At 43.0% G+C, this 25,593-nt stretch overlaps 1 protein-coding gene across 4 annotated transcripts in view; it reads right to left on the bottom strand.

Moving 5' to 3' along the window:
- Window positions 1–25,593, bottom strand: part of dennd4a (DENN/MADD domain containing 4A) — a 27,861-nt gene extending 2,268 nt beyond the window's left edge. The window contains exons 1-30 of one of the 4 annotated variants that reach the window (XM_036003012.1): window positions 25,361–25,593; window positions 20,836–21,167; window positions 20,373–20,619; window positions 20,206–20,275; window positions 19,901–20,070; window positions 18,768–19,006; window positions 18,590–18,656; window positions 18,375–18,433; window positions 18,146–18,290; window positions 17,680–17,855; window positions 17,216–17,316; window positions 14,412–14,630; window positions 13,809–13,954; window positions 13,298–13,318; window positions 11,535–11,668; window positions 11,038–11,170; window positions 10,545–10,751; window positions 10,326–10,454; window positions 10,047–10,191; window positions 8,628–8,750; window positions 5,034–5,144; window positions 4,351–4,425; window positions 3,391–4,232; window positions 3,078–3,294; window positions 2,443–2,534; window positions 2,167–2,342; window positions 1,551–1,914; window positions 923–1,046; window positions 477–639; window positions 321–385 (exon numbers count right to left, since the gene is read on the bottom strand). In XM_036003012.1, the coding sequence (XP_035858905.1) occupies window positions 321–385; window positions 477–639; window positions 923–1,046; window positions 1,551–1,914; window positions 2,167–2,342; window positions 2,443–2,534; window positions 3,078–3,294; window positions 3,391–4,232; window positions 4,351–4,425; window positions 5,034–5,144; window positions 8,628–8,750; window positions 10,047–10,191; window positions 10,326–10,454; window positions 10,545–10,751; window positions 11,038–11,170; window positions 11,535–11,668; window positions 13,298–13,318; window positions 13,809–13,954; window positions 14,412–14,630; window positions 17,216–17,316; window positions 17,680–17,855; window positions 18,146–18,290; window positions 18,375–18,433; window positions 18,590–18,656; window positions 18,768–19,006; window positions 19,901–20,070; window positions 20,206–20,275; window positions 20,373–20,619; window positions 20,836–21,146 (5,071 nt within the window). In that variant the 5' untranslated portion in view covers window positions 21,147–21,167; window positions 25,361–25,593. The remainder of the gene's footprint in view (window positions 1–320; window positions 386–476; window positions 640–922; window positions 1,047–1,550; window positions 1,915–2,166; window positions 2,343–2,442; window positions 2,535–3,077; window positions 3,295–3,390; window positions 4,233–4,350; window positions 4,426–5,033; window positions 5,145–8,627; window positions 8,751–10,046; window positions 10,192–10,325; window positions 10,455–10,544; window positions 10,752–11,037; window positions 11,171–11,534; window positions 11,669–13,297; window positions 13,319–13,808; window positions 13,955–14,411; window positions 14,631–17,215; window positions 17,317–17,679; window positions 17,856–18,145; window positions 18,291–18,374; window positions 18,434–18,589; window positions 18,657–18,767; window positions 19,007–19,900; window positions 20,071–20,205; window positions 20,276–20,372; window positions 20,620–20,835; window positions 21,168–25,360) is intronic. The other 3 variants (XM_031283329.2, XM_036003013.1, XM_031283330.2) reach the window with 3 other exon arrangements.

The following is a 25,593-nucleotide window of genomic DNA, read 5'->3' as shown; positions in this document are numbered from 1 at the left end:
TGATCACAAAAGTGGTCACGATTAATCCTAAGTGGAAAATAAATGTCTGTACTTAATTTTGTGCCAATCCATCTGGTACATGTTGAGATATTTTTCACAGGATAAATGAAAACTTTGACCTGCTGGTGGCACTAGAGGAAAAGTCAGTAGGATTCATCCTCTTGGCACAATGGATATCTGTGCCAAATTTCATGCGATCCCAACACGTTGGCGATCCATATAACAGTTGTTGAGATATTTCAGTCTGGACCAAAGTGGTGGACCAGTGACAGACAAACAGCAACATGTCTAAAAACAGGATATCATGCTTTTGGACTTACTGATATTAATGTTGTTCTTTCCCAAAGCCACAAGAGCGAGGAACAATAAATCTCGGTATAGGCTCCTTTTTCAGAGAGAAAAAAGAAAAACAATTAGACTTTCCATTCATCTCATCTTTCACACACAGCTTTACACTAAACTCTTTATCTTCTCACCTCTGTCTTTTAAAACCCAGCTCTGGCCCCAACAGCTGGATGATCTGGCTCATGGGCTGATAGACATCACTCTTCTTAATGCTCCTCACAAAACCCTGCAGTAGCTCCACAGTGAAGAGCTGGCCCTCTTCACACAGCCCAGAGCGAACCAGGGAGTTTGCACCTGCAAAGAACAAGAGATAAAAGTCACCCTGATCAAAGGCTCATTCATCTCCATCAGTCAAACTCAATTTTGAAACTATAGCACTGATAAGGGTGACATGACTAACAGGAGTCCTGAACTGAATTATGCATAATTTTCTAGTTACTTCATATGCATTATTTAATTTACATGTAAATATCTGACACCGATTAAACTTGCTAACAGAATAATTTTCTGAAAATAATTTCACTTTTTAAAACATATTATACCTCAATCTGTTAAAGTTAATACTTTAGTGACTTACAATGTGTGTTCCACAGGACATAGCAGGGTTGAACTTTGTCTTTGTGTAACTTCAGGTTGTCCCACATAATCCTCACAAGCACTTGCTTACTATCATCGGATGAAACGCTCTGAGGAGTCTGCAAGGGGTAAAACGATTGAAAGATTAATCCCTTACTCTGTATGTCACAGCCATTACAGGTAGAATTTTAATGTTGTTATATCTGTAAAAGTATTTAGTTTTTCATTTGATCAAAATAAATAAAAAGACGTGCCCAGTGAAAATTGGTATGGTCGATGTGCTCTGTTTTGTCCTTTTTTTGAAACTACCACTAGGAGTCACCAAAGTTGGATTTTTTTTATACCATACACATAGAAGGTTTGAAGGCATAGTTTGACATTTTGGGAAAAACGCAAATTTGCTTTCTTGCCAAAAATTAGATGAGAAGATCAATACCACTCTCTTGGCCCGGTTTCATACAGCTATGAGTGTGATATCAATATTCACATCTAACTAATGGCAACAAAGTAAAAAAGAGTATTTTCCAAAAGTGAAAACTATTTCTTTAAAATGATGGCTTTATGGTTAATGGGTCAATCTACACACGCAACTATTTGTGGGTGAGCTTGACAGACATCTGTATGTTTACCTGGTCTCCATGGCTACAGTGCTGGGAGGCCAGGATAAGAGCCGGCAGGTTACTCGGCAGCTCAAGCCTTCTGAAGTACCACACGAGGTTCCAGAAGACGATGGGGTGTTGGTCGACAACACATGGGGAGGAGATGGCCTGGTCACCCTCATTTACAAGCAGGCTCTCCAGTTCTTTCCACAGAACCAGAGGGCTCAGGTAGGGCACCGTCACTGGAGCTGGCCCAGCACTCCCGCTGCTCCCCTGCTTCTGGGGGGTAGCCGTAGATGACTGAGCTGCACAGTCTGCTGCAGACATTTTGGCCTCTGGATTGAGAGTCGCCAACGTGACCTCCTCATTAACAGGATGACTTTCCATAGAAGACCTGAGGGAAGACACAGAGTGGATCTGTTTAAAGAGGTCACAGGGATAAAAAAATGTATGTATGTATGTGCACCTGTGCCAGCTAGCCACTATAACAATAGACAATCTAGTATTAGAGATCAAAGACATTAAACCTCATATTTTCAGTGAATTCAGTATAAAATGATGGACACACCTGATTGTTAAAAGCTTTTCTGTAGTTTCTGTGCATTTAGACTGTGTAAATACTGGTCTGTGTAAAGGGATCATTTACCTGCTGAGTGGTCTCAGGTCTTTGATTTCCACATTGAGGAAAGGCAGGAAGGCTGTGCCGCAGAACGGACAAGTGCTGTTGAGGTTGGAGTCGTTTGCTGTCCAGCCAGCCATGATCTCTTCGTCATACACCAGACAGTCACACGTCTTACAAAGTGAACAGCTGGACATCAGCACCTACAACAAAAAGCAGCAGAGTGTAAGACTCAATCATGACAATCTGAGTCAGTCTACAGAGGAGTGATTGATCAGATATTTTTATACGAGAGCAACTTACCTCTATGGTGTAATTGGGAGTGGGCTGGAATCGGCTGGTGTCGGGGGAGGAATCTGGAGTGTGAGGGGTTTTAGAAGGAAGTGCCAAACCACCTGGATACAATGGAGGATTATACAATTAGGCTATACATATCTGCATTTAATTGTGCAAAAGTGGAAAAACAAAATGAAGCAGCGAATCATTTTTCAAAGTGTACAATCAGTTGACTTTTTTTTTGCTGTGTAGCCAATCTGTGTTTCACATTGGTGTGTCCGGGAGCGTGCATGCATCGCGTGTTTATGTTTAGCATAGGGCTTGTGGCTGGGTGTAGAGCAGCCTACACACTGAATCAGCCCTCCCGCCTGCTGGCCTAGTTTCGCAGACAGCACCCGGCACTCTCCATTACAAAGCCCTGCTCTTACTCTAAATTTAGATCATCAAGATGTGTTTTGCAGGGAACCAATACAACGCTGCGGTTAAAACAGCAATTTAACGAGCGTGGCTGTAAGCCATGACTTTTTAACATCGGATATCGAGGTTGCCAACTATTCTAAATAAATGTGGATTGTGTTGTTTGCCTTAAGCAAAAAAAAAAAAAAAACTAGCACCATTATTCCAGCAATATTTGTTATGTGGACTGAGGATGTGCCACAAACCAGAAAAGGAGTTGTGTCTGAACACTCTATTGGGGGTGCTGGGGCTGCCCAGGTTGGTATGACCCACAACCGGGCTCCTCCTGAGTCGGGAAACACTGCCGTGCTGGGGGGAGGTAAAGCCATCTGGGTCCAGACAGGAGTCATGATCAAGCAGCGAGGAGCAGTCTGCCTCGCCTGAGGTCAGCGAGGATACACTAATCTGGTCACAGTTTGTATCCTGCAGTACAAGGGGAAGAAAAACATCATCATGGAGTTAGTTTTATCAGCAGTTATATTGGGAATATTAGTTAGCAGAAAATGCTACACCACCAACCTGTGTTAATGAAGTCTGGGAGGACAGACGAGAGTAGAAGCGGCTAGCCTTCTCAGCCACGCCCTTGCCTGCTGATATGACGCTGCTCTTGAAGATGTCCAGAGTTGGCGTGAACAGTGAGTCCATGGAGAATGATGAGGAGGAGGGAGAAGGTGAGGAGGGTGACACCAAGGAGGAAGGCCTCTCCCTGTTTTTGGTACAGACACCGAGAGGAAGAGACGGCGACGACCGCAACCTCTCCTTGGATTTCACAGACAGTGGGATGTGTGTGTTGGAGCGGAGCAGGGTGGAGGGCCGTGGAGAGGTGTGAGGAGACGAGGCCGAACCAAACAAAGGGCTTGAGGGGTTCTGCAGGTCCATACTGGGTGTGCGGCTGCTCAGAGGGCTGTTTCCATTATTCATGTACATCTCAATCTCTTCAGCAAGGTCGCGGCGGGCCATGTTTGTGCCACTGTTCTCCCGGTCACACTCTTGTACCACATCTGTCGCCATCAGTGACAGGGGATCAAACCCCCTCTCAACACCCGTTCTCCTCACAGTCCCATTACTGCAGCTGACACTCCTCTCTAAAGACACACCTGGCCTCTCCACTGCACCGCTGCAGCTGACACTTCTCTCCACCAAAGGTTTCTGTTTATCAGTCTCTGTCTCCTCTTCTTCTACCTCGTGCAGTCTGTCAGCAGCTAGGTAATGCTGCTTTGTTGAGCCAAGGTGAGGGACAGTGAGTCTTAGACTTCCTTGTCCACCAGACAAGTCCAGAGATTTTGGCCTCTCTTTCTTTGGCAGAACTCCACACAGAATGGTGTCACTAGATGGTCTGGAAACCAGCCTGTTGCCATTGCCTGCGACAAAGACATATGTGGCAAAACATTCAGTACCCACACGGTAAGACTGAGATGTGTGGCTTTTATACACAATCATAATGGCTTTTTGAGAATCTTCTTTGTAAATAAAACTTACCTGCACTGACATCTGTTGGTTTATAGCTTCTAGTAGAAGGAGAGATGCCACAGATTGGAACCTCTATCTCAGGTGCTGGAGATTTTAATAACACCCAATCATTAAGGAGATAGATCAAAATCTCTAAAAATCAGTATTGCATTCATGCAAATTCTACATTTAATATGGAAAATGATCACTTGCTGGAGTGCTGCCGTTTATGCCAGCATAAAGTTGTAACAGTGGGGTAAAAAAAAGAGTAGAACTGGCAGCTGGTGGTTCTTTCAGGGACAGCTGTTAATTTTAAAATATGGCTTGTATTCTATTCCACAAATTAAGTAAGCAATCAAGCCTCTGATGAAATGCTCACACCAGTTAGTGAGGACTATTGAACACTAAAGCTGGAACAGTGATTGCATCAGACACGGCATGTTATTAGCAACTAAATTCAAGACAAATCCTGTCATGCAAACAATCACCTGCTTACATAACACAATCATCCATCAACAGAATCTGTTTCTCAAAAACATCTAAATATAACAGCAAATGGACAAGGGGAGAGTACAGAACACCCACACTTCCATATGATACCCCAGCTTTTAAAGAGAGAGTGTGTATTTTGCTGCCAGTAAGCGGTGATTCACTCCTGCAGAAATGGTAGCTAAGTGTCTGAGATTAGAGATAGAAGCTAGTCAATAACTCACTGAACTGCCTCTGGCCTTTGTCTTCCACCGATAGTGTGTTGTCACTCTCTCTGCTGCACATCCTCTCCTCCTCTTTGGATAGTGAATCATAACCCTGGTCTGACTGTCCACCTGAAAAAGATAAGAGGCTTTACTCTTCTGAAAAACAGCGAGTTATTTAGTTGTAGCTTTTCTCCTTGGTAAGTTTTTCTTTCAGAAAGAGCTGAGTGAATAAAAAACAGCTATTTAGTCTCTGTGGATTGCTTTATAAGTGACAGCTTATCTGAGAGTTTTGAACAGAGTGCGGTAACAATCCCTACACTGTAGCTTACAGCACACGACACTCCCAGAATAGAAAAACAGGAGCAGCAGGAGAGAAATAGAGTCTTTGAAAACTTGCATCTTATTCACAAGGTCAAACTGCAGCAATAAGTACAAACCTCTTCTACTGCGATTTATTATATTCTCACAGAATTTCTGCTTTATTCAATTGTTTGGGGATAAGAAAAAGTTGTGAGCCAGATTCAAGTCCATGTTGTTCAAGCTTAATCCTGCTGATAGACCATTATGAGCCCTGTTATCTGGACTATACTTTCTTTATAGTACATTATTCATAATGTGAAGACAAGGGCTAAAGAAGAAACTAACAAAGTGTCACAAAGCAACGAATCCATTTGCTGTCAAAGTCTAAATTACATTTTTTGCAAAAAGACAAAGAAATACTTGTATGATGCTATCTTTTCTTTTTTCTTTTATTCTACATGGACATGGCAATGTTTTATCCACAAATGGTCTTTCTCTCTTGAGTCCAGGTAAAGAGAAGAATTGTAAGCAGTTTTTATCATCTTTTTGTGCAGATTATTGTTACCTGCAAATATTTTATGGATGTGCCTCCAATGATTGCTTTAGTTTACGTTTTCCCTAATCATTTTTCAAAGGCCATTGGAATGTAATTAGCCTTTTAGCATTTGTTATTTAAAAAAATAAAATATATTAACTTGATGGTGTTATTTATGTATTAATGTACACTGCTCAGATGAGCTGCTGTAACATGTGTCACTTCTTGGTCTCGTTTGTTATAAGGTACCACGGTTTTGAAGCATTTCTTGGTACTGCAGACTTTGGTTTCTTTCTTTGACTGACATCAAAACAATGTATTAGTAGTACAGTGACATTAAAGTAGAGAAATGCAAAATCAAGGTTTATGATTCATGTGGTTTGGCTACCTCTCCGGGAACAATCACTTTATCGTGGTGGAGGGGTTTGTGTGTCCCTATGAACCTGAGGGCTGTGTTGTCTGGAGCTTTGTGCTCCTGGTAGGGTCTCCCGTGGTAAAGTGGTCTCAGGTGAGGGGCCAGACAAAGAATGGTTCAAAAACCCTATGAGTGACTGAGGAAGAGATAGAGTGACCCTGCCCGGAGGAAGCCCGGGGCCCCCGTCTGGAGCCAGGTCCAGATGGAGGGCCCATCAGCGAGCGCCTGGTGGCCGGGTTTGCCACGGAGCCCGGCCGGGCACAGCCCAGAAAAGCTACGTGGCACCTCTCTCTCCATCCCATGGGCCCACCACCTGTGGGAGGAACTGCTGGGGTCGGGTGCGCTGCCACATGGGTGGCGGTGAAGGTCAGGGGCCTCAACGGACCAGACCCGGGTGGCAGAGGCTGGCTCTGGGGACGTGGAATGTCACCTCTCTGTGGGGGAAAGAGCTGGAACTTGTGCAGGAGGTGGAGCGCTACCAGTTGGATCTGGTGGGGCTTACCTCAACGCACAGTCTCGGTTCTGGAACCATACTCCAGGATAGGGGTTGGACTCTTTTCTTCTCCGGAGTTGCCCAGGGTGTGAGGCGCCGGGCGGGTGTGGGGATACTCACAAGCTCATGGCTGAGCGCCGCTATGTTGGAGTTTACCCCGGTGGACGAGAGGGTCGCCTCCCTACGCCTGCGGGTTGTGGGGGGGGAAACTCTGACTGTTGTTTGTGCATATACACCAAACAAGAGTTCGGAGTATTCGGCCTTCTTGGAGCCCTTGAATGGAGTCCTGTATGGGGCTCCAATGGGGGACTCCATAGTTCTGCTGGGGGACTTCAACGCACACATAGGCAATGATGGAGATACATGGAGAGGCGTGATTGGGAGGAACGGCCTCCCTGATCTAAACCAGAGTGGTTGTTTGTTGTTGGACTTCTGTGCTAGTCATGGATTGTCTATAACGAACACCATGTTCGAACATAGGGATGCTCATAAGTGTACTTGGTACCAGAGCACCCTAGGCCGAAGGTCAATGATCGATTTTATAATCGTTTCATCTGATCTGAGGCCGTATGTTTTGGACACTCGGGTGAAGAGAGGGGCGGAGCTTACCATCTGGTGGTGAGTTGGGTCAGGGGGTGGGGGAAGACTCTGGACAGACCTGGTAAGCCCAAACGGGTAGTGCGGGTAAATTGGGAACGTCTGGAAGAGGCCCCTGTCCGACACACTTTCAACTCACACCTCCGGCGGAGCTTTTCGTGCATCCCTGTGGAGGCTGGGGGCATTGAATCTGAGTGGACAATGTTCAAAGTTTCCATTGCTGAAGCTGCGGCGGGGAGCTGTGGTCTTAGGGTCTTAGGTGCCTCAAGGGGCGGTAACCCTCGAACACCGTGGTGGACACCGGTGGTCAGGGAAGCCGTCTGACTGAAGAAGGAGTCTTTCCGGGATATGTTATCCCAGAGGACTCCGGAGGCAGTTGCAAGGTACCGAAGGGCCTGAAGGTCTGCAGCCTCTGCCGTGAAAGAGGCAAAGCAGCGGGTGTGGGAAAAGTTTGGAGAAGACATGGAGAAGGACTTTCGGTCGGCACCAAGGTGCTTCTGGAAAACCGTTCGCCACCTCAGGAGGAGGAAGCGGGGAACCATCCAAGCTGTGTACAGTAAGGATGGAACGCTGTTGACCTCAACTGAGGAGGTAATGTGGAAGGAGCACTTTGAGGAACTCCTAAATCCAGCTAAGGCCTGTGACCTTCAGCACTCACTGGATCGGTTCGCAGCCGAGTGTGAAGCGGCTGGGATGAGGATCAGCACCTCTAAATCTGAGGCCATGGTTCTCAGCAGGAAACCGATGGAGTGCCTTCTCCAGGTAGGGAATGAGTCCTTACCCCAAGTGAAGGAGTTCAAGTACCTTGGGGTCTTGTTCGCGAGTGAGGGGACAATGGAGCGGGAGATTGGTCGGAGAATCGGCGCAGCGGGTGCGGAATTACATTCAATTTATCGCACTGTTGTGACGAAAAAGAGAGCTGAGCCAGAAGGCAAAGCTCTCAATCTACCCAGGACTAGGTGGAGGGATTATATTTCCAACCTGGCCTGGGAACGCCTCGGGATCCCCCAGTCGGAGCTGGTTAATGTGGCTCAGGAAAGGGAAGTTTGGGGTCCCCTGCTGGAGCTGCTACCCCCGCGACCCGATACCAGATAAGCGGACGAAGATGGATGGAAGGATGGTGGTTTGGCTACTTTTAAGGAGGTCAATTAAATCAAATTAAAATTAGATTTTTCCAGGGTGAAGCTGAGACATGAGGAACAGCGGTGACACAATCAAAGGATGATAGTGAAATAGTTTGAAGGAGAAAGAAGCAAAACTGTGGTTTCCTACCTGTACTAAATCCATCATCACTGGAGTCCATTTTAGTGAAGTCAGTGTCGATGGAAGTGCGCTCAGCAGAGTCATTAGCACTGTCCAAACTGCCATGACTGACTGTGTCAAGATCACTGCCGTCTGAGAGATAACAGAAAAGGGAGAGGACGATTAAAACAAATGATTACAGGATTAAAAGACCAGAACCCAGCTGGTATAAAAGCTCTGTATAACCAATCACTGAATAGTGCTGTAATCGTTATCATCCACTGTAAAGATGCAGGAATGCTTTGAATGCCACATAGCTGTCATCGTACTTGAACAACATAAAAATATGCTAGAGTGCTGAAAGAGAATCAAGGTTTCACTTTTCTGTCTTATTTTTAACTAAAAGGGGAGCAAAATCAGGGTTGAACAAATTAAATTGCCCATTTCCAGTTCACCAATTGTAAATTCAATGAAGAGTAAATAACTAAAGAATCTTGCTCCTCAACATGATCACATTGCCATTTTTGTTATGTGAATAGAATTCTCTTTGGGAAGTGAATGAAATCAAAATTAACTCACAGCAACAATCAAAAGAACAAGGTTAGAGTATATGATGTAAAGCATTATGTTTCCATTAAAGCCCCTCACACTATGTCATTATGGTAATGAGAGTCTAACTGGGCTGTTGTGGGAATTAGGGACTGACATCAAGAGCAACCTGTGTGCTGTGACTGCTGGGGAGGAAAAACCTCTTCACTCTGTTTAATTAGCATCTTTAAAGAAATGCGAGTTGGGAACAATATGTTCTGGGTGAGGCTAGAGTTGGGACAAACCTTATTATGAGACCAGAAAAGAAGGCTTAAAAGGCTAAAAAAGGTTAAAGAACCAACCGCTCCCACCAGATCACACTCATTTACATGTCTATCCATTAAGAACTACAGGGAGACAGAAAAATCCTATACTTTCAGTCTCTCATTTACTGAATTTGTGCACAATTAAAAAGTAATTACCACTGAACTTAATGCAATCTCATTAGTCTTGGGTATAAAACAAAGACTAACTGTTGTCTGTGTTAGTATTTGATGGAGGGAGTGCATCATATATTGTGTCAGATATCATGATGACATTTGGGCAATACGTTTAAAGTATGTTATGGCTGATCAATTGCAGTGAATTTATATGTGGGTTATTCATTTGTTAGTAAGAGTTCGGATTTCTGGCTGAAAATCTTTGTGATATATGACGAGCCAATTTGAAATAAATAAATCCAAATTCATATTTTCTGTGTATTTCTATAAACTTAAGTGATGACTGTGGGGAGCATTTTTCACCAGATGCTTGTATAAGTAAGTACTGTTATCAGCCAAAATTAACATGGAAAATATGGGGTACCAGATATTAGATATCAGTAAAAAAAAATTATATAACGCATCCCATTAGTATTCTTACCTGAAAGATGAGGGTCTCTGTGCAGCGTCTGTTGTTTTCTCCCCGCTTGCTTGAACTGGAGCACACCTAGGACCACGTTTCTCAGCTTTCCCCACAAAAAGTAGCCTCCTCTGGTGGTGGAGGGCCAGGTGCTTTCCAACACCGCCTAGAGCAGTGAACATGTACAGTGTGGTCATACAATGTCAGACTTACACTAACGTGTTCAATTTAGAGTCAGATTAGCTTGTTTATTGGTTCCTTGTATTTACTGTATGTAGAGTAGATACAAAGAGCACACACCTTGTTGTAGTACCCATAGGTAATGGCGTTGGGTTGAACTCCAGCTTTCTTCATTTCAAACAACACCCTGACAGCAAGGACTGGCTGGCTGTACTGCCCACACAGCTGCAGCAACACACGGTAACACACCTTGGACAGAAAACATCAGGATTTACAAAATTATTCTACACTACTAAATATGGAGTTGTGGGGTTGTCTTATACTTAGTCATTTCCCTACCTCATCTGGAGCCTGCAACTTCTTGTCCTGCATTTTCCTCAGCACATCGTAAGCTGTACGCAGAGCCCGCACCTTTGAATGGCAGGTGCCAACAAACCCTGGTAGGCAGATGAACCAAAGGCCATAGCAGTGGCGCAGCAGACACTGAGACCACATCTGAGGCATAGATGAATAGGTTTTGGCCATCCTTTGAGCTGATTTGATCTCCTGGGATAAAAAAGATAATGTAGAGATAATGTATCATCCTTTAGCAGATTTTGATATGCATTTTGCATTCATTTTTTATATCCATCGTTATGTAGAATAAATGCAGAAGTATAATGAGCTTAACTTCTTAAATTGCAAACATAAAAAGAAACAAATAAGGATCAGATCTGACAATACAGTTAACATATTGATGTTTATAATTATATGGTTCCACTATAACAAAAAAGACATACAATCAAGGTCTTTCTAGAAGAACAAAAAAATTCGCACTACTCATACGGCTGACCTGTTTAGAACGCCTAAAGATGGCCGTAGGGCTGGCTGGGCTGCTGTGGCGTGAGGCCAGGCCTGCTGATGGAGGATTTGGTCCCTCCAGTGGCTCCAGAAGCTCAGCATTCAGCACGGGGAACCCAGAGTAGCTGCAGAAAGACATACTGTATATTCACTCATATACACACATACACTGAAATAGACATCAATCCCACGTAAACATTGGCAAGCCAAGTGACATTGCACAATAGTTTGGCTCTGACACCCTGGAAGCTTGAGCACTGACATAAGAATCCAAAAGTGGTGTGTTCTGGCTCAAAATAATCACAAAGCCCTAAAGTAATGACAAATCTACAACAACAGAGGCAATTTACACTATCTCTCCTTCGGGAGCTGCATTATGGTTACTGAGTGTCGGTGAGAAGTGCTATTGATGTGAGTGCCTGTGTATGAGTAAAATAGTCAAACAGCCTGTCTTGTATCTATCGTAGAGATTGATCTGCAGTGTGGTACCTATAGCACAGAGGATGCTCTTCTCCCTGTGGTAGTGGAGGCAGCTCTGGAGGGTTGATATAGACCGTGTGCTCACTGCGGTGGGATTCATCCAGTTCAATCAGTCTGGTTTCCTCTGGTCGCTCACTGTCCATCTGGTTTACAAGAGAAAAAAACATTTGTCATTATTCTTCCCTCTGTTCTTTCCTCTTAGCTTTACTACACAAATCTATAGATGCCGGTACTGCATGGGGGCTCATGGGCATCTGATACTGTATGAGCCCTCAGATCAGATCAGACATGAGGGTCAGTGAGGACAAACAGATGCCACTAATGATCCATCTAAGTCAGAAATATGGCCCGTGTCCCCACTCTATTTATCTAAAGGGCACTACCAAGGCAGGGGCTTGATCCTATGACTCCCCAAAGACTAAATGAATCCAGGCTGCAATGACCTGGACAAAATGTATGCCATCTTGCTCTAGGGATATGAGACCATTAAACTGTACAGTTTTTGCAGAAGTGCTTGCCACATTTCCTTCAGCTCAGAACTGACTGACTGATCTGCTGTATGGAGAAAAGTGTACAAAGCTCCACTGTCTTCCTGCCTTTCTGAGAACAACAGCAGTACCATTCCTTTGTGTTGCATGACAAAGTAAAGAGAAAATCACTACTGAATAAGCTGCCTGGGAGATCATAAAAGGCCTGCTATGCTGATGTGCATTCACTTGGCTTATCTAAATTGATTACCGGCTTATCTCGGACATGAGCTTCACAGAAATATTAATATCATGGCAGCAGCTGAATAGCTCCCCAGTGCTACTGTGTTACAGGGTTTGTTCCAGTCAGTCAAGTAGATGATTCAGTCAACTAACTGTCACTGACCTATTTGCCCTCGCTTTGATTCTGCTCAGTGTTTCTCCACTTGCCCTTCCTCTTACACTCAAGAGGTCTTTCTCAATCACACACTCTCTGTCAACCTCAGCAGCACTGACGCTGAATGAATCAATGCTTCCACTTCTCAATAATAACCGCAATGACCACTCGTACAGGACTTCCCACTGTTTATGCAGGATGTAAATGTGACTTCCTGATTGCACAAGTTTGCAAGCACAGAGAGTTTTTTTTTGGAGGAGAGGGCATGTTTTTTAGTGTGTGCGTTACAAAACATGTGTAGGCAGGCTGTGTTAATAAAAGCTGTCAAATCACCAAATGACTAACCCTCACACTGACAATGAGCAAGGACTAGTCCACATCCCATGGGATTTCAACAACAAAACTCACAACATTATGACAAGTAAGGATTATCGCCTCCATCTTTGTATTCCTCTGTCATTCTTCTCTGTTATATTTCAGAGTGACTTTCGGAGTCTGGATAGTGCACAGTCATCTTAGCGAAAAGGCAAGCACAAATAATTAATCTCACTGTCTCAGCGTCACCTCAGAGTCTATATCAGTTCTGCATAACCACTCTGTGTGTTTCATTCTAATGGCACATGGTTCAATAATGCAGATTGCTGACACACACTGACAGATAATGCACAGCCTCACATTACAGGCCTCTCCTGCACTTTTAGCTCTACTCCCTTTTCCCCTCACTCTTATTCAGAACACAGCCACACAAAACACTCTGAGCTGAGTCACGCACTAAGAACAATGGAAAACACTTTACTTGGATTCATACCTGATTCTACTACAGCTAAAAAAGGGAAAAACGTCTAAAAAAAACTTCACTGTCACAAACATAAAAGGCTTATATTACAACACAAGCTCTAATAGCTTACCTTGCCTCCAGTGGTAAATAGCTACCAGGCAGAAGCCATGATGACAAACAGAGCAGCAGAAAAGAAAAAAGGCAGAAAAACAGAGAAGAAGATAAGGAGGATAACAATAGAAGTACCACAAAATAAAACAGAAAATCACTTTTAAAAGGACTAAAAGAACAGGGGGCATTATATTTGAGAAAAGCCTACAGCGGTGATGTTAATAAGCGGCTCAATGGAGATGGTGTAGTGTTAATTTCTCTTTGTTTATTTCTATTAGCTCCTGTTATTTGCTTATTAGCTCCTTCAAATTAAACCAAGACCTTAACAAGACATCTTAATTGGGAGGACAGAATGTGATTAATCTTTCCTCTAAATGCCTCAGCTTTGTTTCTTCTGCAAGAAGAGGGTGGAGGCCAGACTACATATTGTTATTGGAGCATTTGTTCCTACACAGCAGAATGATGCAATTCTTCTGATGAATTGTCTCTGACACAGAAAATCCATAGTAAAAATTAGCTGCAAATCTCACCTTATCAACACACTCATCAAAGAAAGCCAGGCTGGCGTCTTTATCACTGACAAAGGAGCACTCCTCTATGAAACGGCTGAACATTTGAGTCTTGGTCACGAGGGAGTAAAACCTCTGGTGGGAGCGGTCTCTACTCTTCAGAAAGCCTATGAAAGAAAACACATTGTGTAAACAAACATGACAAGTGGGCATTAATATTGGATTATAAAACATTAACTTATCAAGCGGTTTCAGAACATCTGTGTGGTCAACATGCAGACCAACATTTATAGGAAGTGAATACTGTGGTATGAAACAATTTGTTCTCTGCTGCGCCGCTTGCATAAGAGCACATAGATGTGCAGGACATTGTGCTATTAATTATGACGGTTTCTCCGATTTGTCATCCAAGCCTAATTTCCACTGAGGCTTAAGATAAATCACCAGATTCATTACAGCAGTGATTTAGAACAAACATTCATGCAGCAGTACTCAGACCTTAACCCCCTGACCTACTCCAGCACAGAATCACGTACGTATAGCCACGACAACAATCGCTTCTCAGCGTGTTTTTGTGATTGCATACAGTAGGCTATAACATTGCAGACTGAGACTGAAATGTACCTTGGATGTCGAAGAGGGAGCTGGCATCGGTGGTCTTCTCAGAGGGGGCTTGGGTGATGGGCAGCAGGTAGGAGCGGTAGCCTCGTAGGATGGCTGCCATGAAGCGCAGGAAGGTCTCCTGGATCTCCAGCTCCAGAGTGTGGAGGCTCTTCCCACCGTTGAGCTCACTGTCAGTTACTGTGTGCTCCATCTGCACATTTTCCCGGTTCAACGGACCACCTGAGAGCACACAACAGTAGATTATGTAGAATAAATAATCACATGAACAACCTGGCAACAAATAATTGCTTATTAAAAACAACACAACTGCAGCACACATTGAGTTTATCACAAAATATTCAGTGGAGGACAACAAAAGAAACACGTAAAAATTGTTATAAACAGGTTAATTGTTATTCTATTTAGCCAGCACAAAGCACTGACTAACTAACCACTAACTAACCAGCTAACCACATAACATCTATTTTACATTCTAAAATGCAGATACCACAATAAATATTATCAATGCTGAAGTATACGTGGAAGATTTCCTGCATGGTCACTTCTGTTGACGTTCCAAGTAAATTTCAAACAAAACAGAGCAAGCTCGCCCCTCCCCCCATGTTTCCGGACTAACTGACTAAAGGCTGTTTTATGGTTCTGCGCAGGCTCCACGCAGAGCTTTCGCCGTAGCCTACGTAAGTGGCCTGATGTTTATACTTGTGCGCTGGTGTGTGCGTCGAGCCGGCGTGTGTGTGTGTGCGTGTGTGTGTGTGTGTGTGTGTGTGTGTGTGTGTGTGTGTGTGTGTGTGTGTGTGTGTGTGTGTGTGTGGAGAGTGTGTTAGAGCGAGGGAGAAGTGAGAGAGTGACGGCGATTAGCTTCGGAGCGAGTCATAGTCTCTAGTCACTCTAGAGTCATAGTGAGAGAAACAAAGTGTCTCCCCTGTGTTTTCTGACCAAGGTCGGAAATCTTTAGCAGGACAAGTTAACCCTCCCTTGATTTCATGTTGTTTGGAGAAGGAGAACCAGGAAATGAGTCAGGGGAAATGCAACGCTACCAAGCCACGGCCGAGCGACGTTTGTCGCTGCGACGTGTAGTTACATTTTTCGAGAGGTGCACGTCAGGCTACGGCGTAGGGTCCAGCGTAGACGCAGAGGGGTCTGCGGGGGTACGCTGTTGATTCTACACAGAAGCATAAAAAGGCCATTACTGTCACTAACCCCCAGCCCCTCCCCCAACCATCTTGTCGGTGATTGGCTTGAGTGGTTTGTTGTATTTTGGTGCACAGCCTGTGCCTCTTGTGTTTGTTTGACGTTTACGACCCCTGTGTTGTCTCCCGAAACCGGGCTTTTTCACAGTGTATTCAGGGGCAGGCAGCTAGTGGATCAAGGAGAGATGCCTACGATTTGAGACAAAAATAAAATTGCGCTGAAACCTTGCAGGAACTCATAGTGCACCTTTAAGGGGGTCAGCCCTATGTTCCCACAGCCCTATGTTCCCACATTTCTAGGACATTTTCAAAATTAGGTCTTGTGTTCCTACATTTCCTTTAAGGGTTAGGGTGGGTTAGGGGTTAGGCAAATATAGGGCCTAATTTTGGAAAATAATCTTAAAAATGTGGGAACTGTGGGAACATAGGGCCTAATTTTCAGTGAAAAAAAAATTCTTAGAAATGTGGGAACATAGGGCTGTGGGAACATAGGCACACTCCCCTCTTAAGCCAATGTACTGTTAGCGTTAAACTCAAATAGTTAAGAGCCACGCAAGAGGGTTTGTAAGCCTGTACTTAGGCACTTAGGCCAGCAAGATAACATGCTCACAAGGACAGTGCTAACATGCTGATGTTCAGCATCTTAGTTTAGCGTGTTAGCATGCTAACATTTGGCAATTAGCAATAAACAAAAAGTACAGCTGAGGCTGATAGAAATGTCTTTCTTTTTACAGGTATTTGGTAATAAACAAAAGCAATTTCAAATTTCGACGATAGCGCTGGATGAAAAGTTACGGGGACCAAAGATTACAATCCATCTTGAGCGTATTGAATGTGTGTTCCCAATTTCAGGTGAATCCATCCCATACTGTATTTGTTGACATTTCACTGAGAACTGCAAGAGGAAAAGTCAGGGGATCACCAAAGTCAGTAGTTCTTCATCTTTTGGGGACCATGAATGTTTGTATAAAATACTAACTCTGGACCAACACTGTCATAGAGCCATTTGGCTAGTGTGGCTAAAAAATGCACCCTAAAACACTAAACAATTTCTAGCACACAATTCATTTCTGTGTGGGTTTTTTGTATGTTTCAGTATATAAAAATAGACCACCCGACATTACACCATTTTATTTTCAGTTCAGCCAAATTGGAGTGTGATAGCAGAAAACATCAAAGGTAAATGTTAATCTGTCTCAATCAAAGAACTTGTTTCTAGGCTGGGATTCATTTCGCATCAACGTTTAACCGTCACAAAGAATAAAATCAATGGTAGGAGGCAGACATTTCTGTTTTTACTGCAGACAGACCATAATAGATCCTAATACATTCAGCCACATGATGTGCTGAAATTTGAGTAAAGGGACAAAAGCAATTCTGGGAATTAAGGTAAATGACTAAGGCAGGTTGAGCAGGAGTGGACAAGGACTAAATTACACTTCATACCTCCTGTGATGTACTAAACATCGTAAGTTGGTTTCATATAACAGTGTAAGCATCCACTGAGTTTTCCAGTAAAATGGACTGTACAGGCTGACTCAACAAACTCAAGTAGACAACATAAATTATTCATGAAACCACATATAAAATGACACAGCATAAGACTGGACTCACCCTCAGTGAGCTGCTGATAGAGCTTATTCAGGGTATTCAGAAGATGTTTGCAGGCTCTCCTGGGCAAGATTTTCCACGTTAAAGCCTTCTTGTCGTCTTTTCTGAAAGCACACCATATGGTTTTCATTACACAGGACAGTCAAGAAACATTCAAGAACAGATATAAGGATGGAGACAGATTCATTTAAATCAGCACTGACAATTTAATCTCTTCGCAAAATAGATTTTATATTGATGTGAGAGACCAGCGGTTACCTAAATTTGCTTTTGTGTACAGTAAGACTATTTCACATTCCAGCTCGTATAGTTACATAAGAGGCTCTGAGAGATACCGATAACCTTGGGAAGAACTTTCCCCATCAGACCTACGAAAACATAAACCATGAGAAGATTTTTTTGGCTGGGTGTCTTAAAGTTGAAGGTGGTCATCTATCACAGAGCGGTTGCAGTTAGAGGTTACTTACTGGGAGATTGTGTTGGTGTCCAGATCCACGCAGCTGATGTCAGCTGGGGGCACGTAAAGGTCAAAGTATCGGGAGTCCACACCCACGATGAAAGGGCACGGTGCGCTGAGCACACCGGCCAGTGCCAGCGGGCACAGAGGGATGTAGGGGCATGGCCAGTGGAAGGGGAAGATCATCTGAAAGGGAGGATCAATGCATTATACGACGATACATACACTACAGCGATGATAGAAGAGTTTCAAACACTCAGAAATATTTCTTATTTCCTTCTCTTTTTTGAGAACTTTACATCACTTTGTAGAGTGTTTCTCAGAGATTATCGTTGTACACATGCATGTGATTATGGGTAGTTAATTGACTCTGCAGTTCTGCTCTTACCATTGTAGCCATAATCACATTAAAGACCACCCTCTTTAGTGGTATTATCAGGAAATGTGAAACGATAGAAAAATAACAAAAGACTCACGGACACAAGGGCCTCTGTAACACTTGTGAGCACAGCTGGACGCAGGGAATGAACCAGGATCTTGTGCTCTGTGACAGCCAGTACCAGCAGAGTGGCTGCGTTCTTCGGGCCCAGATTCAGTAGTAATGTGGAGAGGCTTCCACCACTAGACACAAATAAAACAAATAGTTAGAAGCAAATACAGTATGTCTTCATGCTATAATTTGACATTTTACTGATGTTTCTCTACCTGAGAGGCAGTGGAGAGGACACAGGTTGACTCAGTATCAGGCTGTCATGTGGCGACAGCTGTGGAAGAAGCACAGGAGAGCGTTCAGTGGGTGGAGGATTTAGCTTGTGACTACAGCGTGTTTAAAGTCATGTCAAACCAAATGATGCAAGCATACAGAACTCATCACACTGATGTCATTACTTCATTCAACATATTTAACATTTTCAGCTCACCTGCACTAGGATGCGTGGTCTCTGAGTGGAGGGGAATGGCACATTTTGCATGAAGTGAGAGATGTGCCTGTAAGTAAAAAAACAATCAATTAATAAAGCACTAAGGGAGAATAGACCTGAAACTTTGAGTGAGTGATAGGCTTTGACAAAGAGAATTAATCTATAAAACACTGCTAACTTTTCAATAGGCAGGGCATGTGGTCCAGAGATGGAGTATCGGTAGAGGAAAGTGAGAAAGCTTCTGAAGGACTGGAAGAAGGGCCAGTGGGAGAGCAGACAGATGCTCTTGTTGCTGTAAACACTCCTGGTCCCATCAGGTCCAAGATCAGAGCTTTGCAGGCCGAGCTGTGTGCGCTGACGCTCAGATAGTTTCTCCTCTGAGTGAGGCTCATAGAACTGGATGGCTGCTCCGTACACCTGCAAGCAAAAGGATCACAATATAAGTGTGATGATCTGCATAAAGAATACCCGATACATGCACACACACACACACACACACACACACACACACACACACACACACACACACACACACACACACACACACAAAAAGACTTTAACATCCTGAGGCAAACTTTACAAAGACACAAACCACAGAAGGCAGAGGTCCTTTGAAAGAACTTATTCAGGTAAGCTGTTGTGGTGGCTCCACTAGAGAATTTTCATTATAATAAATCAGCAAAATCATACTCAGTCCTTTGAAGTTGTTCATTCCAAATAAATAAACAAATTATTTCAGGCATGAAGTACCAGGAGACTAGTCTGCAGATGAGAGGTTGCAGAGAAGGAGCACTGAGGCATTCAGCATTTAAAACTTATGCACCAGCCCAAGTGGTTCATGAGCTATCCATTATTCAAAAGATGAGCTGCAAAAAAAAAAAAAAAATCTTTTATGCTGCATTGCTTTCAAAGACTTACAGCCTTTTAGTATTCCAAGCACAGCCTTAAGACCATTTTCGATTCCAGTCAAAATTTAGAAGTTGAAGATTGTCTGGTATTCATCGATAAAACTTCTGCAGTTCATCAACAAACTAATCCATAATGCACACAGAGAGACAAAGGGGGAGATTAAGATGGAAAGGCTGGCTGAAATGAAGCAATTAAGGGAGAATGTGTGTATTTAAGAGCAGAAAACTGATGCCAACTTTGGGGGAACTGATTAATTAATGATCAGGTAATTGAAACTTAGCAGGACGGTGGTTTCCTTGACAAAATATGTGTGTTTTGCAAAGGCACAACAAGATAAGTGACAATGAAAGATGATAAGAAAGGAACATTGTTATTGGTAACACGAATGTAAGGAGGTGTTACCTTTTCTCCAGAGGCACCTGTCAGAACAAATGTGGAAAACACAGGCAGGGAGTGTTTGGTGTGTACTGGCCAGCACTCAACCGTTGCTCCCATGGGCAGGCAGAACATAGGCACGGACTCAGGCAGTGGGAAGGACTCGTAGTCCTCTTCAGGGTACCTACACAGCAGACCTGGACACAAATACACACAACACGGTAAACACAATCGTCATAACTCCTGAACAAAACTGACATTTTCTCAATTGGTTTACTTCAGCATTTTGAATTAGTTTGAGCTCATAATACAAACTCTGCACACCACTTTACCTGCTTTGTATGCAATTGTGTTTGCTTTAGCCAGAGACTTCTTATAACAAAGGTAGACTGAGGATCCCCACTGGATTATGAGAAAAGACATCACAGATCAATCCAAACCTGCATTATTCGTACAGACACACTAGAGATATAACGGTGTTCTCAGAGCTCTTTCCCACCATGCTGCTGTTGAGGTTCTTGTCCACCTTGCAGAAGGTGTGAGGAGGCGTCTCCCCCTTGCCGGGGATGATGATGCAGACATCAGTGACAGCCAGTGAAGTATGGGGCTGGCTCTTCGGTGCGCGGCGGTAGGTGATGTAGATGCGTTGGGACGACGAGCTGCTAATGTTGGCAGGGCGACCTGAGGGCGTGGTCTGGACGATGTGACATCCAGGTTTCAGTTTCTCTTTCCACTCATACAGAATCCTGAAATACAAGGCAGTGTTACACTGACTTTTCATATGATCCTTTTGAAACAAGACATTCTTAAAGAAATATTACTGGAGTGCTTTGATAATTTATTAATTGAAGAGATGTCAGACTAGAAGATGTGTTTAAGATTAGATTATAGTGACCCAAGGCAGAGAAGTGATTAGTGATGCTGGGTGAGTAAAGGGTCAGTGACTGAGGATTATTGCTTACCCGAGATCTGTCAGTGGAGGCTTATCTCTGCCTCGCTTGAAGCACAAGAATATCTGCGGGCCCCTGAGGCTGGCTCCATTGAGCTCTGCAGAGAGGCCTGAGGGGGTGCTTTCAATACAGATGAAACCCGGGGGTACCTCTTCACCGAGCGAGCGGATCACCACAGTTACGTCGGTGATGGGGGCTTTTGGTTGCACAGACTTGGGACCGGCATCATCAAAGTGGAGCTCCTCCTCGAGAGGCTTGGACGAGTCAGTGAGACCGGCAACCACAAAGTAGTCAGCTACTCGAGGACCTTTATCCTCCATCATTTCCCATACCCACACTGTGGGCTGAAAAATAGAGAAGGGGAGAGAGGGGGAGGACTTCCATTATGCATTTTAGCTGTAGTATATCTTAAAAAACAAGAGAATGGGGCCTTTGCCATCAGAAAATGACTTGGCTGAGCAGGCTGGCTAAGACAGCATCACCTTTAAACTCTCTCTGAACTTACTGTTGTAATTGTCTCACTGCTCCAATTGTTGCATTAAACACACAAATAGAGATTCCATGCAGCATGTAAAATAGACATAACCTACATTAAATGCATTCTATACTGAAGAAACAACAGAATGTAATGAGAGCATCTGGAAGCATTTAGTATGCATTCCTGTCTGCAAAAACATCAAATTCAACAAGAAATATGGGAGGGCTTAAGACCAATGACCTTGCTAAATGCCATGACCGATAATGTAAAATAAAACACATGCCTTTGTAGAAAAAAAAGGAAAAGGAAACATGTGCGGAAAGAAAAAGTACCAGAACTATAACAGCACATTGAGAAATGAAGACAGGGTGCACTGGAGTGCAGTAAAAAGCTTTTTCTGAGCTCTCAGCGAGGTAATATTCAGACGACATATATTCTGCACTCAACAATGTCTTGAAAAAGAAAGGAATAGAGCGAGCGCCTGTATGTCAGATTATTATAGCTTTATCACAAAGCATGGAGCCCTGGGAGCCCTCTCAGTGCTGGGCCAGCTTATTGTGCTTCAGCTGAAGAGCCTGCTTTATCTCTCACAGCAGTTCCTCCACACTCACTAGCAAACTGATAAACAGCGGCCTATTACTTTCCGCACTGGGATGTGAAGGAGTTAGCATAAAGTTATTTCCCTCCTCTGCGCTGGATGTGTCACTGCTAGAAACCATGGCACACAAACTGTATTTCTCACCTACTAAGGACTTTGGCTTCCACTGGCTTTAAAGCTAATCTATCTGTGTGCCGTTCCCCCATGTGGCCAAGTGATGGGACGGAAAGCTAAGCACTGCAGGCTTAGGGTGTCAAACTCACCGCTAACATATGAACATGGAAAAAGGAAGATAATATATTGTATAGCCCATTTCTGAGCCTACCAGAAACCATCCAAAAGAATTTACCAACAGAATTCTGTCATATATATGTCCTGTTTCACAAGCCCGTTTGCTCCGTACATCAGTGAGAGTTGTCTTTGAAAATTATGACTCATCATCACAAGGTTGCTCTTGGTCTTGCAGTGTTTTGGCCTGCATATGTTTATGAATGTTTTCCCTGATTAGCTGAAGGCTGTTTTGATGCGAGTTATTTGTGATCTGCAGTGTTGAGCCTTGTGGGCATACTCCCATGACTCAGCATGCCAAACTGCGGCAATTCTTTCTTTTTTTTTTTTAGCTTTTTCTGATCTCCGTCAATACTGGATTTTTAAAAAGCAAAATATGTATACATTACAGATGCACATTTGAATTACATGATTTGTTTTTCTTATGCATCTTTTGTTCACGCTGGTTTTTAAAATCAATTCAAAAACTGTTTATGAGCTGTACAATCGATTTCTGAAAATGAAAAAATTGACACACTTTCAAAGTGTCATATCATTTTCACAGTTGATGCACATTTAAAGTTGTTGCTAACTAGTCTCTTTTCTATGTTGCTCCACTGGTTCCATTTTCTAGCACTTCGACAAGTGCTACCAAACATTTTTACTGAGCAGACTGAATGCTGCTAAATATACAGTCGATGGCATGGCAGATGTGTCGTATAATACTTGGAAGGTTCGGGATTAAATATAGACGTAATTTCCAGTTCCAACTACGACTACAGTCCACTGCATCTTTTCCTCCCCCTCAACAGGATGCAGAGGCCTAAAATTATATCTAATCCTCGCCATGGCAACAACATTAAAACTGAACGCTGAACTGAGAGAGTGAACATTTCTCACTCTGATGCTGAAATGAGTCGAGAACATTGTTCTGGTCAAAATACAAGTCGACTAATGGGTTGTGTTGTAAATTGTGTTCAGAACGTCTCTGAGACGGCCAAAGAATAACATGTTTTAAACATAAATATTAACAGATACACCCTTACTATAAAAAATTAACAGATATAACAGTAGTCTGTTTATCTCATATTTTTCAGTGTTATTGGCTTTTTTGACCAGGAAGCTCATCTCATCTCTCAGTTAACAATCCTGTCCACAGTTTCTACCTTTTTCCTAGCAAGTTTTACTTTGTTTTCCATTAGTGTCTACTGTTGCTATTACACTAGAAAGGTTGCTAGCCGTTTGCTGGCATGTGGTGTTTGCTTTGTTTTTTTGTTTGTACAGAGTATTGCATCTCTTTTATTGTTCAGTCCGTCAATCTAGAAAGACTTTGAAAATCCTTTGAGACCTGCTTTAGGGGCAAAAATCCGATAAATAAACCTGATTCCAACTAACTTGCTATTTCATTTTCAACATGAATATCAACTCTCTTCCTGCTACCTCACTTACTGAGGCAATTCTGTGTTAGCCCAAGACGTGGAAGTGAGTCACCCTGGTCACAGAAACTGCAATCTTTTCATTCACCACAGTTTTCTTCATAAAAGCAGCTCAAATAAGGACACAGCGGATTTCCTCTTCTTGCCAGCTAACAAGCCAGCTTCCCTATTTGCATCCACTATTATTTTTATGAGTCAACTCCAACTGTCAGCTTTGTCAGCAGAGATGACAGATTGTCAGTAATTTGTTTACAACTTAAGCCATAATGTTCCCAACATTGTAATTTCCCCCTCAAGGAGCCACACACTTAGATTTGTCCCACACTATTTGAGAACATTATATTGTCCCAGTGCTTCATTTAAAATATTGCCTTTTATGGTTGCACCATTCATTCAATGTAAAACCTGTTCATCACTTTAAACGCTTTTCCTTGTAGTTCAACCTGACTTATTTGGTATCTAGGAAAAACTTTGGAGTCTTGACTAAAATCTAAAATACATTTCTTTGATTTTAACAGTGGTTGTTCATATAGAACCAGTTTGTAAAGATAGAACTACCAAAGGGTTTGTGAGGTAAAACAGGCTTAATTTAGACAAAAATACAAATACATAATGAAAACATGGGATTTGTTTAAATCTTGAACAGTGACACCATATTTCAGAATGTTGGCTGAAATGAAATTAAATTCAATATGGAAGTTATAGTAGGAGCTTTTTGTCTTTTTCTTCCCTCCATGCCTTTTGATATTTCATGCAATGAACATTTATTTTTCTACATTTTCCCCCCAAACAGTTATGCAGGATTTTGACATTAAACCTTTAAAAATAACTGATCCACTCTCTATATGGCATGTGATTTTGTGCTGTGAAATATAGGCCTTTTGACTTTTGCTTTGAGCATCACAGTGTTATTGTAATTATGGCCCAGGAGACAGAGGCAGCGGCTGCTGGACAGTCAGGCTCAGGCTGTGCAGGGATTAGAGGGCTGTGTTAACAGCAGGAGGGCAGGGAGGATGGGCAGTCGGATCTGCGGAGGGAACCACCACATTTCACTCAGCATCTGTTCCCTCTTAGCCATGAAGACAACCCTCACCCTCATCAGCCATTTGCATTCCTTATGTTTGACAGGGGGGACCCCGGCTGTTTGATGAGGAAACCACACACGCCCAAGATAAACAGAGCAGAAAGATGAAGGAGAAAATACTCTCAGGTGGTGTGGAAAAACACACACAAAAAAAACTGCACGAGAAGCTTGCAACGCTTGCTTTTCGAGCATTGGTAATATTTGTTTTACCACAAAGCCAGCAAATGTTGCTTTGAAAAACCCAACTGACCGAAGCGACCACAACTCTACAGAGGGGTTTTCTCATTTGCTCACATCACAAGAAGCCATCTTATGGAGCATCTACACGGGATGCAATAAAATAAGCCTTCATATGACGTCTTTGAAACCAATGGGCTCACTGTAGCCTAAATATAGTAAACCACACACAGGCTGCGATGCTCACTATAAAGCATTCAATTATTTGTGCAATGCATATAACTATAGACAGTAATATAGCATTTTACCGTCTCGGTCAATTGTCCTAATCAATCATCCAACATCAAAATAATAAATGAATAGATCCTGTTTGTAACGCTAACATACATAATCAAAAACAAGATCACAAAATGTTCAAAAATAAACATCTTAATATTAAAGAGCGGGTGTGTGGGCGTCGTTTGTTTTTATTCTCAATAAAAGAAGAATCTACTCACATCTCGATTGAAAGATGATCTGTCGAATATGAGCCTACGTCGAAACAAAACCCAGATGTCTGTTGATAGAAATATTATTCCTCACTGTGTTTGCTTCGTCTATTCATTTTTTTTGTCTCTGTCTAAATCTGTTATCATAAAAAAAATTGTTCACAGTGTGATGGACGAATCCGAATAGCCTGTGTAGTCCCGAGCAGCGCTTTATTATCCAGACCTGCGCGGCTCACGTGACT

This window comes from Sander lucioperca, chromosome 7, assembly GCF_008315115.2.
Source record: "Sander lucioperca isolate FBNREF2018 chromosome 7, SLUC_FBN_1.2, whole genome shotgun sequence".
NCBI lineage: Eukaryota > Metazoa > Chordata > Actinopteri > Perciformes > Percidae > Sander > Sander lucioperca.
This window is presented reverse-complemented; position numbering and strand designations above follow the sequence as displayed.